The 12,853-nt window shown below is 43.6% G+C and overlaps 1 protein-coding gene across 19 annotated transcripts in view; it reads left to right on the top strand.

Moving 5' to 3' along the window:
* The window catches only part of CCDC88A (coiled-coil domain containing 88A), a 74,396-nt gene that overhangs the window by 51,545 nt on the left and 9,998 nt on the right, over positions 1–12,853 (top strand). For 5 of the 19 annotated variants that reach the window (XM_064709714.1, XM_064709700.1, XM_064709701.1 and 2 more), the window contains 12 exons: positions 460–603; positions 1,119–1,305; positions 1,668–1,813; positions 2,483–2,575; positions 2,771–2,985; positions 7,700–7,783; positions 8,842–9,045; positions 9,334–9,405; positions 9,951–10,037; positions 10,161–10,217; positions 10,362–10,442; positions 11,823–12,079. In XM_064709714.1, the coding sequence (XP_064565784.1) occupies positions 460–603; positions 1,119–1,305; positions 1,668–1,813; positions 2,483–2,575; positions 2,771–2,985; positions 7,700–7,783; positions 8,842–9,045; positions 9,334–9,405; positions 9,951–10,037; positions 10,161–10,217; positions 10,362–10,442; positions 11,823–12,079 (1,627 nt within the window). Of the gene's footprint in view, positions 1–459; positions 604–1,118; positions 1,306–1,667; positions 1,814–2,482; positions 2,576–2,770; positions 2,986–3,755; positions 3,774–7,699; positions 7,784–8,841; positions 9,046–9,333; positions 9,406–9,950; positions 10,218–10,361; positions 10,443–11,822; positions 12,080–12,853 lie in introns of those variants that run through there. The other 14 variants (XM_064709717.1, XM_064709715.1, XM_064709708.1 and 11 more) reach the window with 11 other exon arrangements.

Raw genomic sequence — 12,853 nt, 5'->3', positions numbered from 1 at the left:
CAAAACCTAAATTTTTCACCAAGTGATACCCCTACACTGCTCTCTATAATCTATTTCACTCTTTTGTGGATTCTAGTCTATCTTGAACTCTAGGAAACTTTCTCCATGAATGAGGGTCAAAGTCAGTGCTGCCCTGAGGGTCAGGACACCCCAGAGCAGACAGGGAAATATTCCCTGTGCCCTGGGCTTCCATAGCTTTCTAATAAAATGATAGAATGAATAAAATCAGCATCACTCAATCACTAGATACGACTTTAACAGAGGCCATTTCATCAAAATCCCTTTTTTTTTTTGGTCATTCCACAAAAGGAATTGTCTTTTCAGGTACAGTCAGTTGTATTCTCTTTGCAGGTACTACCAGTTGTATTCTCTTTGCAGGTACAGTCAGTTGTATTGTCTTTTCAGGTACAGTCAGTTGTATTCTCTTTGCAGGTACTACCAGTTGTATTCTCTTTGCAGGTACAACCAGTTGCTGAAACAGAAAGTGCAGCTGGAAGAGCTGGAGAAGGTTCTCAAGACAGAGCAGGACAAAATGCTGCAGCAAAGTGAGAAACATGAAACTGTGGCAGCAGAATATAAAAAGCTTCGGGATGAAAATGAAAGGTAAAGAGAATTCTGGCACCTGAGCGCACAGCCTGAACAAGGGTGGTGTTCTTCACATTTCTTCAACACCTAATGCTGCTATTTCAAATATTCATGATCCCACAAAAATAATCATTATATCCTGAGGGGACATGTGGGACAAAGGGGCATGGCAGGGCCCAGAAGGGACAAAGGGAGCCCAGGAAATGTGTAACCTCCATGGCTGCCAAAGTTTGGGCCATTCCTGTTCTGTGTGGGCAGGAAATCCTGGCTGTTTTGTGGGATTCTTTTATTCTGAGAAGTGGCATCTTAAATCCAGCTGTGACACAGAGATGCTGCTTTGTATTTAAACACACAGAGAGCAGTGCTTGGCTCAAAGGCAGAACTAGGAAAATGAGGCTGGGACAGCTTAGAGTATGTGACAGCAAAGAATTTGTGTGTATATTTTATGGAGTAGTTGGAAATGTCATGTTTCAGAGGGAGTGTGGGTAACAAATTCATTTCCAGCGCTCTCTGATGGTGTCTTTGCATCCCAGGCTCTCTCACACATACACTCAGCTCCTGAGGGAGAATGAGGTGCTGCAGACTGACCACAAGAATCTGAAAACATTGTTGAACAATTCCAAACTGGAGCAAACACGGTTGGAAGCTGAGTTTTCCAAACTCAAAGAACAGTACCAGCAACTGGATATTACATCAACAAAGCTGAATAATCAGTGTGAGGTATGTGGGAATTGTGCTGTTTGTAATAGCTGGAATCACTGGAATATTTTTATAACTGTATTTATGGGTTCCTAAAATCATATGGAGTGCTGGAGTATCAGTCATTTATAGATAATGAAGTGGATCCAAAGACTAATTAATTTGCCTGCTGTACAGGCAATACACAATCTCAGGCTCATATTAGGGAAACTGCTTTAAATTATTTAAAGCATCAAAGAGGCTTTTATCAGTTGCTTTGTGATTTCATTTTGAGTTTGATTTAAGAACCCCTGCGTAGACTTAAATTTACTTGATAATCTCATTATCTGTGTATAAAATACACTCACACATAAATGCATGGGCAATTTCCTCTGTTTTAACAGCTGCTCAGCCAACTGAAAGGAAACCTGGAGGAGGAAAACAGACACCTGCTGGATCAAATCCAGACCTTAATGCTGCAGAACAGAACATTACTGGAGCAGAACATGGAAAGCAAGGATCTGTTCCATGTAGAGCAAAGGCAGTACATGTGAGTTGTGAAAACAAGAAAGTCACTGTGATAAGGGCAGTGACACCAATACCTGCATTTTTCTAAAAAAGTTTCTGTTAAATGCAGAATTTAAGACATGTGATGCTTCTGAAATGTTTCTCTTTAAAATAAGAATTTCAATGATAAATGTAAAACAGATAACTCAAAATATCAACATTATATTTGTAGTGCTGAAGGATCAGGGCAACTGTGTTCATTACTGATGATGGAAATAAGGAATAAAACTGATATGTATTTCTCATTCTCCTACTGGCAAAGTTTAGATTTGTAATCACTGTCTTTGTAGATTGATAATATTCATACATGAGTCTGTATACATTGTAGATTAATTTTCAGATTTGTAGTCTAAACCTTAGTGGACTTGAGAGAAGAGAAAATGTGCTTATCTAAATGATAGAGCACTTTATTTAAAAAAGGAGGAATGTGTAAAAAAGGCAAATGGAATTTTATTCCATTTTATATCATGAAGTTAAGCCTAAGGCTGATTGTTTGCAGTATCTCTTGCTTTTTCAATAAGAACCAGGGGTTATGTGAGAATTCCACACAAAAGGTGGCAATTGTCAGATAACAGACTCCCTGAGGAATGTGCTGCCCACGCATCCTGTGTATGTTTTTGAAGCATAAATTATCATTAATTTCTGTTTGCAGTGACAAACTAAACGAATTGAGGCGGCAGAAGGAGAAACTGGAGGAGAAGATAATGGATCAGTATAAATTCTATGAGCCATCTCCACCAAGAAGGTACTGCTGAACAAACATGGTGTAAAATAAACCAGCTCTAAAGCATGGCAGGCCTGTTCTGTTCCCGCTGAAAACTGAGATTCCATTGCATTCATGGGAGCAGGATCACGTCTGCCTTGCACAGAAATCAGTTGGCTCTGCAGGCCTAGGCAGTGTGGTGTAAATGCAGTGACTGTGCTGTGGTTTTGCTGACAGAAGGGGCAACTGGATCACGCTGAAGATGAGGAAGCTGATCAAGTCCAAGAAGGACGGGAACCGCGAGCGCCTCAAGTCGGTGACGCTGACGCCCACGCGCTCCGAGTCCAGCGAGGGATTCCTGCAGCTGCCCCACCAGGACAGCCAGGACAGCTCCTCCGTGGGCTCCAACTCCCTGGAGGATGGGCAGACCCTGGGCACCAAAAAGAGTAGCAGTGAGTACTGCAGACCGCTTCGGTCCCTGAATAAACCTTGGCTAGATGGTGGAAACGGCTGCGTGTTGTGGAGGGTTTGTAAAGATCGTTTCTGTGTCTGTAGGAATGAAGCCTGAATTTATTTATTAAGGGCAGAACTTCTTGCACACTCCCCGAAGTGTTTGAGCAGAGCTAGTTTTGAGCATTTCTGTATCTCAAAATGCAAGTGTTAAAGTACACTCGCAGTGCCTGGGTGAGATGAAGCAGGCGCTGGGACTGGGTCAGGCGAGCAGGATTTGGGATAGAATGTCAGGTGTCACCACAAGGACCCTTTTTGTTTCTCCCTCTTGTCCCAGCATGACTCTTTCCCCTTGTCTTGGAAGTGTTTTCCAAGCTGTGGCTGTGCTAAAACATCCTTGAGTTGCTAAAAACACCTTCTGTCTGAAGGTGTTCCCCCAGCAAAAAACCAACTGTGAAATTTGGGGTTTTCTCACAAAGCCAACAGTGAAATTTGGATATACAACAGGGAGTGTTAATGTAGAAACACAGCCTGTTAAAAACACAGGAATTGTTACTGGTCCTGAAATTGGAGTTAAGTGGTTGAGAGAGAGAATGAGGACCTACAGGAGTGTGATTAGATGGAATATTCCAGATTTGCTGACCTTGAAAGATTTGATAGCCATCCCATTAGAGTGCCTCCATTAGGATATATAAGGCCAGATTCTGTTTATTATTATTTATTATCTGTGTCTTTTGTTCTTCACTTTTGGCATGAATCATAAACTGCCCAGTTTCTCACAACTTGAGAGGTAGTTACAGCCAAGTTATCAGGATGTAATGGTTCTGCTTAATAGCTGTGCACCAAAAGCATTTTGGCTGTGCATGTAAAAGCATCAGAATCCATGTGCATTAACAGTCACTTCCAGTGTTTGCACTACTACTTTTAAATTTCATGTATTGGGTTTCAAAAGACAGCAGGTCTGGGGTTTGTGCCAGCTGTGAATTATTACAGCCATTAGGATGTGGGTTTTTTTCCTTCTGTGCTTCTTGCAGAAGCTTAGTCAAAGTTTAAAGCATCCTAAAAAATGCTATTTCAGGAAAAGTTAAAATCAAATCTGTATTTTTTAATAACTGAAGAAAATAGTTCAAGGGTACATTTTAGCACTTTTGTTACTAACTTACCCCTTTGGGGAGCTCAGCCTTTTTCAGTGTAAGCATCAAACCAGGTACTTTTAAACTTTTTTTCTAAAAAGCAACTGTTGCTTTTACATCCAAACCGTGAGTGGTGTGGAACTGGGGAGTGACTGGAGCTGTCGTGGCCGTGTGTCAGTGGGAGCTGGGAGTGTGCACGCTGTGGTTCAGCCCATCTGCATCTGTGTCAGCAGTGTCATGTTCTGGAAGGGCTGTTGTGTGACAGTTTTCTTTGCATGATCCTTGGGACCTTGTAGTGTGCAGTTACCCTGCTGGGGAGCCACGGCTGCGCTTGCGGTGCCTGAGCCTCAAAAGGGGTTTGGAGCTGTTCAGACCTCATTAATTTTCTACTCCATGGACCTTGCTCATGTTCCCCTTAATCCCAGTGTATTTATCCACAAACTGGAAGGGCTGATCTAATTCCGGATCCTGACCTTCCTCCATTACACATGTCGCCATGGAAACCAGAGTTTTGGAGAGAATTCGGATGCATTTTGTGCCAGCTCAGCTCTGAGGCAGAGATCTGAGACAATTTGTGCCTCACAAAGCAGAGAGAATCTCTCAGTGTGACCATGCTGGTGATGGTGCACATTTTGCAGTCTTCTTCTTCTGCTCCTAGAGTGACTGTAAGTCCTGAATCCTGGAATTTGAGTCCTTTCTTTTCCATGGGAAGCAGTTTGGCAGTGGCAGCTTCCGCTGCAGGAGCTACAGGAGGGAGCAAAGGTGTGAGTGCAGCCAGGGCTGGAGCTCCCTGTGCTGGCTGAGGGCAGCTCTGGCTCTGGAGGAGCTCTGTGCCTCCCTGACCTCCAGCAGCTGGCAAGGAGCTGGTTCCAGTGGGGTGAAATGTCCTGAGTGCCCTTGAGGAGCTCACCTTGCCTGGCACAAACCAGCAATGTTTGAGCTGCAGGGCTGAGGATCAGACACAGAGATCTCCAGGATATGCAGGGCTCACACCCCCATTCCCTGTCAGAGATACTGATTTCTGAAGTGTTTGCTGTGTGTGACATCTGTAGTTTTTTTCCTCTTTTGTGGGTGCTGATGGAGATTGTGTTTTTCCACCACAGGCCACTTTCTCATGCAAATGTTTCCAGGTGAGCTGGTATCTCCCTGGGAAAGGTGCTCTTGGCACAAAAATCAGGTGACCCTGTTCTCAGAGAACACCACCTGAGGTGCCACAGCGTGGCCAGGGCCTGTGTCTGATCCCTGTGGGAAGGAGGGGGTGCCTGCAGGGCTTTTGCTGTCCCAGCACAGGTTAGTCCTGCAGGAAGGGTGTGCTCCTGACTGCAGGGCTTCACCTTGGCTTCTCATGGCTCCTTGTTCCCAGGAACTGCCCACAAATTCCCATTGACACCCTCAGGATCAGGTGAGTGCCGTGGACCTGACGCTGTGCAGGGCTTTTCCTCTGGATGGGGCTGTTTGAGCTTTTCCAGACAAAACCCAAGGCAGGCAGAGGGGATCCTTGTTTTCTGTGGAGAAGTACAGATATGCTTTACTGGCTTCTACTTTAGCCATTCCATGAAATTAATAAATTCCCAAGGAATTAGGGCTGTTAGCAAACTGTCATCTCTACTAGAACACCAGTAGCAGGTATGCCATGTCACAGAGGGAATAAAAGGAATGTTCTGGGCTCCCAGTACTGAGACATTTTGAAGATTTTTGCATCATATTTTCTTCTGTGCATGAACCAAAACAAGTCAGGATTTTAGTACAGAATTCCCCAGAGGATTTCAGGCAAGCAGGAGAGTTACAAAATGCAATGTTTCCTGCTCACTTGAGGAACTCTGCAACACTCATCATTCATTCTCAGCTCAGAAAGCAAGAAGGTGTTCATGGAATACTAAAAAGAACAGTTGATTTCTGCTGTAGCTCTGCCATCCCAGGGTTAATTATTAGTATTTCTATTCCAGGACGTGTTCTGAGGTGAATTCTGTGCAGATATTACTGACACAGTTTCCCCTCCAAGCATTTTGCCTGTAGATGCAGGGTTTGCAGGACATCAGTGGTTGCAGGGGAGTTTCCTGGTGGGCACAGAGAGCCATAAATCAGCCCTGTTGGAGGGGATCTGTGTTAATGGACAGGAAGGACAGATGGCTGAAACTGCTCTTGAGCATCCTCTGATTACTTTTTAATAAAATTAAGGAGTTTTTAGTGAAGAGGAGTCAGTTATCTTCCATAAAGGATGACAGGAGGATGAGTTATTTTGTCTGTGAAGGATTACAGAAGTCACAGAGGAATTCTTTTTCTCCTGTGTTGGTTGTCTTGATGACAAAGAGAGGGAGCAGAATGACCTCTGTGGTTGGATTGGTTTGTGAACCTGTTCCTGTGGGTGCAGGCATGGGAAGAGCTGGTGGAGAGGCAGGAACAGGGAATGTTTCAGTGCCAGGGTAGCTCATGTGCACTTGTAAATGTACCTATGATATATATGCACTGCTCTGTAGGCAGAACTGCTGTGTGCCGGGCTGGGGGAGCAGGGCACCCCTCCCAAAAGGGGCTGCAGACACAAAGCAGGCACAGCCTGGTCTGGCAGACCTTGCAGAAAGCAGAGCTGCTGCCGTCGCTGCAGAAATCACCACTTTGGGCAATCCCATCCCCTGTCCCCTTCTGGATCTTTCCATGGTGGCTCCTGGGCCTGGCATCAGCCCCCAGACTGACCCCAGGCAGGGCAGCAGTTCCTAATGCAGAGTTCCTGACTCCAAGGACAAGATTAACTCGTGACTTCCCCCTCCTCCCTCTTTTAATACTATTTGTAATTTTAACTCTGTAATTCTCCTGGTAGAATTTAACTCGGTTTTCCTTGGGCCCTCCCAAAACGTTACAGCAACACTCACATTTGGATTTTCTTTTGCTGTTTTGGGTTTTTTTTTTCCTTTGGTGTTTTTTCAGCTAAAATACTTGCACATTTGAAGCAGATTGATTTTAGTGTTTTACCAAAATACTGCCCACAAGTTATATTGATCAGAAGGCCCTTGCAGGTTTTCTATGAGACAGTAGATGACCAAAGTTATTATTGAGCACAGAATGGAAGAACTGAAGACTGATAATAGACTGTGTCCTCTTAGATTTGCAGGCAAAGCATTACAGAACTTATTAACCCCCAAAAATAATAACAATGTGAACATATTTTAACATAGAAATTGTACTTAGAGTTGCTTTCATTTTCAGCTTTTTTTGCTTCACATTTTTCTTTTTGTTCAAAAAAAAAAATGCTGTTTTTCACAGTAAAGATTACATAGTGGTCAATTCCTGTAATCACCTGCAAAGAAGTTACATTTATTTTTTCAAGAGCTTCAAACTGTATTATCCTCTGCACTGTAATTTTCAGTGCATTTCTGAGTGATCTATGGAAGTTTTCCTGTTTCAGTGTACTTTCATATTTCATTATCACCCAGAAGCAGGAGAATGATAGCTTTTAGCATAGCATACCTAGCTTAAACTCAGACATTCATTTCTGTCCTTAGTTTCAACATTTAACTTCCATCTGTTCTTCTCCCTTTTTTTCTTTCATTTCCCTGTTTCCGTTTTTCCTCATGCTATGACATAAAAGTGGGTGCACTGAAAAGACTGCCCTTTTTGAGGAACAGACCGAAGGAAAAAGACAAAATGAAGGCCTTCTACCGTCGCTCCATGTGTAAGACTTTATGACAGTTCAGCTTCTTCTCAATGGCTACACTGGCTTCCGTTACTAATTTTTCACTAACCTCTCCCTGGACTGCGCTCTATTTTTCCTCCTCTTTTGCAATGTGCAAGTCCTGCTACAGTACAAGGAGCTGGAGCTTTTTCTTTTTACTTTTTATCCCCCCCCTCCCTTTTTTTTTTTTAAAAAAAACAACTTTGGCACTGAATACTTTATGTGTGTGCAGCTGTGCACACACACGTAGCCATGCACATGCATATAATCTATTCAGTGCCTTGTGACTGCATATATTTGTATACATAGCTGTCTATATACACATGGCCCCATGTGTATATGAATTTACAGTGCACTGTGTTAACGGAAATACTTTGAAATGACACGTTTCATAAGCCTTTTGTTCAGAAGTCACTGTAATTTTATTTTTTTTTTTGTTTAAAGCAAGTGTAGGAGATTGTGCAAGGCTCTCTGGTGGTCTGTCACTCTGCGAGCTCGTTCATCAGTTCTCGTTGCCAGAATGCTGCATTGATTTCTTTTGTTTCGTTTTGTTTTCTAATGAGGGGTGGACAGTTTTCTCGAGTTTGGGGAAGTAAAGGTGAATATCATCAGCTGTGGTATTTTTCAGATCCTCTCTGTGTTGCTCTGTAAACCCCAGTGTGCCTGCAGTAACCTGCACTGTACAAGGATCCCGCGGCAGCGCCGGCACTCCGTTGGCTGAGCACCCGTGCCCGTTTTGTCCCCGCTCATCCATCCCATTTTCTCACGGCAAGCGGCTGGCAGAGCCTCTAACAGCACCTGGCGCATGGCGATCCCTGCCACCCCCGTTTTGGGCCCCTCCCCGGGCTCAGGAGCCCCGATCCCCTCCCTGCCTCCCTCCCTCCTGCCGAGCCTGTTGCATGCGGTACCCGGGGTGTGGTTTGCTCTGCCGCCTGCTGCTGCTGCTGCTGCTGCGGGCGCTTTAATGCTTAGAAAACTGTCCGACCTTTGCAATGCAAATTAACAACCCCAGCGGGTACGGTGCCCACGCTGATCATTTGCTTTCATTTGCATCCCAGCCATGAATGACCTGGTGCAGTCCATGGTCCTGGCAGGAGGACAATGGACAGGTAGTTCTGAGCATCTGGAGGGTCCTGATGATATATCCACGGGTAAAAGGAGGAAGGAATTGGGAGCTATGGCCTTCTCTACTACAGCTATCAACTTTGCCACTGTCAACTCCTCCACAGGCTTCAGATCCAAGCAGTTGCTAAATAATAAAGGTATAGGTAGAAGCTTTTTGCACCCTGATGTAATTATGTAAATATTGGTTTGAGTTAATGTTTTAAGTTTTCCAATCTTAATGATCGAGTTGCAGTACTAAGATAATGGACTGGTTTAATAACTGCAGTCATAAAATGTTTCTAGGTTTTTCCTATAGAATGTTTCCTAAGTAAAAATTGATTGCATTGAAAAATACTTTAATTTTTGCCGTTTTACCAATGATAAGTATTTTAATAATCTTTCCACTTTATTTTATTTTACATCTTCCTTTATGTCTCTGTGTGTAGATACTACATCCTTTGAAGATGTAAGTCCACAAGGTATTAGTGATGATTCTAGTACAGGATCAAGAGTTCATGGTAAGATGTGAGCTTTCATTAAATGAATTAAGGATATATGATGTGAATGTTAATGAATTTGTGAAAATACAGTGAATGGCATCATTGCAATGAGCATGCTCTCTCTGATTTTCATATCTCTCTAATGTATCATTTCTTCAGATTCTCCTTTCTCTCTTTAACTACTACATCAGACAGATGTTCTGTATCTCTGGTAGAAAGTATTTGTGAAGTGCATCTGAACAGGATCAAAACATTTTCCCTTTTAGTGGGAAAATGTTTTCACTTCCATTTTAAGTTGATAGTAAATAAAGGAAGTTAGCATTTCAATCTTAAAAAATCAAGTCCTAATCTGGCCTTTCAATGTTTAGTTTTCAGTGAATCCCAAATTTGCCATGTACTGTAGTTTATAAAATCATTATGTGTTCCTTCAAGCAAAGCTTTGAAGTGAAAAATAGGCTATTAATAGAAGTGGAGCTTTAACTGTACTGTAAACATTTACAGCGAGTACAAGCAGCAGACGTTTTGGAGGCTACTAACAGTGCATTTCCCTTGTATTGGCTTAGGAGTACAGGACTTTATCTGTGCAGATGCTCTTGCTCCTCCTGTGCGTGGCCTCCCAGCCCTGTGCAGGGTTCCCTGTCAGATCTGTTGTAAGTGCCCTGACCACAGCAGCCCCTGCATGCCCCCGTGTGAGCCCTGCTTCCCCTCTCAGTTCCGATTCTAAACTGGACTCTTTCTCTTTTCCTCTCCTCTGTACCTCGCTATTCCTGTAGTGCCCTTTTCCAAAGTGTCCTCTTGGACCGCCTGGAAATTCCTTCGCTTTCTGATCTGTAAGAAACCACTTTGTTCCCATGGGCATGCTCAGCCTGGGAGGTCGTGCATGATCCTCTGAGCATTCTGGCAGCAGAATGTGAAGGTGCAGTGTCCTCTGCTAAAATGTTGTTCATCATGGTGTCTCCTAATTTTCCATTCAGCTTCCAGACCAGCCAGCCTTGATAGTGGCAGGACATCCACTAGCAATAGCAATAACAATGCTTCACTCCATGAAGTCAAAGGTATGCTGGGGGTGAATTCACATCCGTGCTTCATTTCCATTCTTTTCTCTCTAAGATCATCTGTAGAGGTTCAAACACCTCCCACTGCACAGCACAGCCTGTGCTTCCTCGAGTGTTTCACAGCCTTCTTTCCCCAGATTAGAAGCACAGGGTTTTTATGGTTTTAGTAAATATTACAAAGGTGGTGTTAGTTTTTAAGTTACCAACTGTTTTAAATCAAACCTAACCTGGATAGCATTGTTATAATAAGAAAAATAAGAATTCCCCCCCAAAGTACTTTAAAAGCTTTTTAAGCTGAGAAGTTGCTCCTTTTTTTTTTTACTCCAAGCATCCTCCTGCACTGCACTGCTGCTGTGAGCTGTGTGCTGTACAACTGCACAAAACAGCACATGTGATTCATGCTAGAAGCCTTTATATTTTGGTTTTAATAAATTGTTATTATTCCTGGTTTTATCAGTATTCTCTAAATTTCATGTATTAAGACCCCGATGTTTTTTTGTATCTCGTGGCTTTTTTAGCTGGAGACTGTTGTGCAGACTAGACTAGAGCACTGCCAGCTCAAGATTTCATTTAATATTCATGGCTTGCATCTCTTAAATGGTGTCTGTTTGTCTGGAAATTTAGGAATGAATGCTAGCTGAATATTTCTAATAGTTTATTTTATATCTGTTCAATTGCTCCCTTCTGTAAAAGATCCCTTGAGATCCTCCTTGCCCCAGTGTCTGTACAGGTTTAGGCATTTCCACTGGAAACAATTTATCTTGGTTCAAACTTCATTTCATTTCTTAGGAGTGACATGAAGCTGAAAATACTTGATTATCCATCAGTATTTTTTTAAGCAATTCATAGTTCCTGACAAATAAAATGAACTGGTGTTGTGGAATTTATTTTGTATCTAACACCATGTGCTTCCTGCAGGTGCCAGTTGTAACAAACTAGGAGTAACAGCAGGAATTATTGGAGAAGCAGCATTCCTGAGTAGTTCTTGTTGGAGAAAACATTTTATTTCCATTCAGTCCTTTGTGTTTCCTTTGACATTTAATTACCCCATGCCTCTCAGTGATGCTGAATAAGAGTGGAGATGTCTCTTTAACCTGTTGGAATATGTTATTATGTAGGTGGAGGCCCAGATTATAAGTGAAAGGTAGTTTTTATTTTAAAAAAAAAATCATGCCATGTCTGAAGAGCTGCAAAAGGTAAGTCAAGGAGTCAAGGGAGTGTAATTTTACAGAGTAAAAAATAACAACTGGGCTTTTTTTAGTCTTTTAAATAGAATGAATGCTAACTGAAGCTGGTAACATTCCAGGTTTCAGTGGGGTTATACAGGTTTACAGCTCCGTGGTGTGTTCCTGATGGAAATACCTCCTGCCTTCCCCAAAGCAGGTGCAGTGCCCAGCCAGAGCAGGCCCCAGAGCCACAGCAGTGGGGAGTTCAGCCTGCTCCAGGAGCACGAGGCCTGGTCCAGCAGCAGCAGCAGCCCCATCCAGTACCTGAAGGGCCACACCAGGTCCAGCCCCGTGCTCCAGCACAGGACACCCGAGAGCCACAGCAAAGCCCCCAAAACGGGCTCCCCTGGCAGTGAAGTGGTCACCCTGCAGCAGTTCCTGGAGGAGAGCAACAAGAGTAACTCCAGTGAGGTCAGTGGGAGAGGATTTACCTGCACAGAGCCCTGTCTGGGGGCTCAGAGTTAATGCCATGCACAGTGAGTAGAAGTCCTGGAAGATTTCTTGGAGCTGTGGGTCACACCTGCACTGAGAGGTGTGACAGACCCACAGGCACTGTCTGATTTCTCCAGCAGGAAATGTGTGGAGTATTGCAGTTTGTCCCTCTGTGGTCCCTGGCTTGGGTAGGAAGCTCAGCCTGTACTGACAGAGATGTGCAGAGTGGATTCACTCTTCTTCCTCCAGTCCAGCAGCAGCTGCTGTCACATCTGTCCTGTGTCAAGCACAAGGAAGATGTTTGACTTCATTCCCTGAGGAGACTCCTGTCTGCTCCAGTTTCATCTTCTTAACAGCACTGGGAAACCAAAAGTGACCTTGGAGCTCACTGAAATCTGACAGGAGTAAGATGAAGGGAATGTTTTTGTGAATCAGTGACAGTTTCTAAGAAGCCTCAAATCACCTCATCTCTGCTGGAATTCCAGGTTCTTGAGCAGATCTGCCCAAACTCCTGTAGGATATCATGCTGTAGGATAAAGCCAGCCAGTCACTGTGACTGGGGCCTCTCAGGGGTGTGGATCCAGGGTTGTCTGGGGCAGGTGACGCAGATCTGGAGAAGATTCTGCATTTTTTGGTTAGATACTTAACATGGCTCTCACTTGTGGTCTCCCTGAGAAGGATTTTTGGGTTTTAAGCACTAGACAATGCTCTTCTGGCAATATGAAATAAAAAACCCACCTAAGTCATCAAGCC

This window comes from Zonotrichia leucophrys, chromosome 3 (genome assembly GCF_028769735.1).
Source record: "Zonotrichia leucophrys gambelii isolate GWCS_2022_RI chromosome 3, RI_Zleu_2.0, whole genome shotgun sequence".
NCBI classification, from domain to species: Eukaryota; Metazoa; Chordata; class Aves; order Passeriformes; family Passerellidae; genus Zonotrichia; species Zonotrichia leucophrys.
This window is presented reverse-complemented; position numbering and strand designations above follow the sequence as displayed.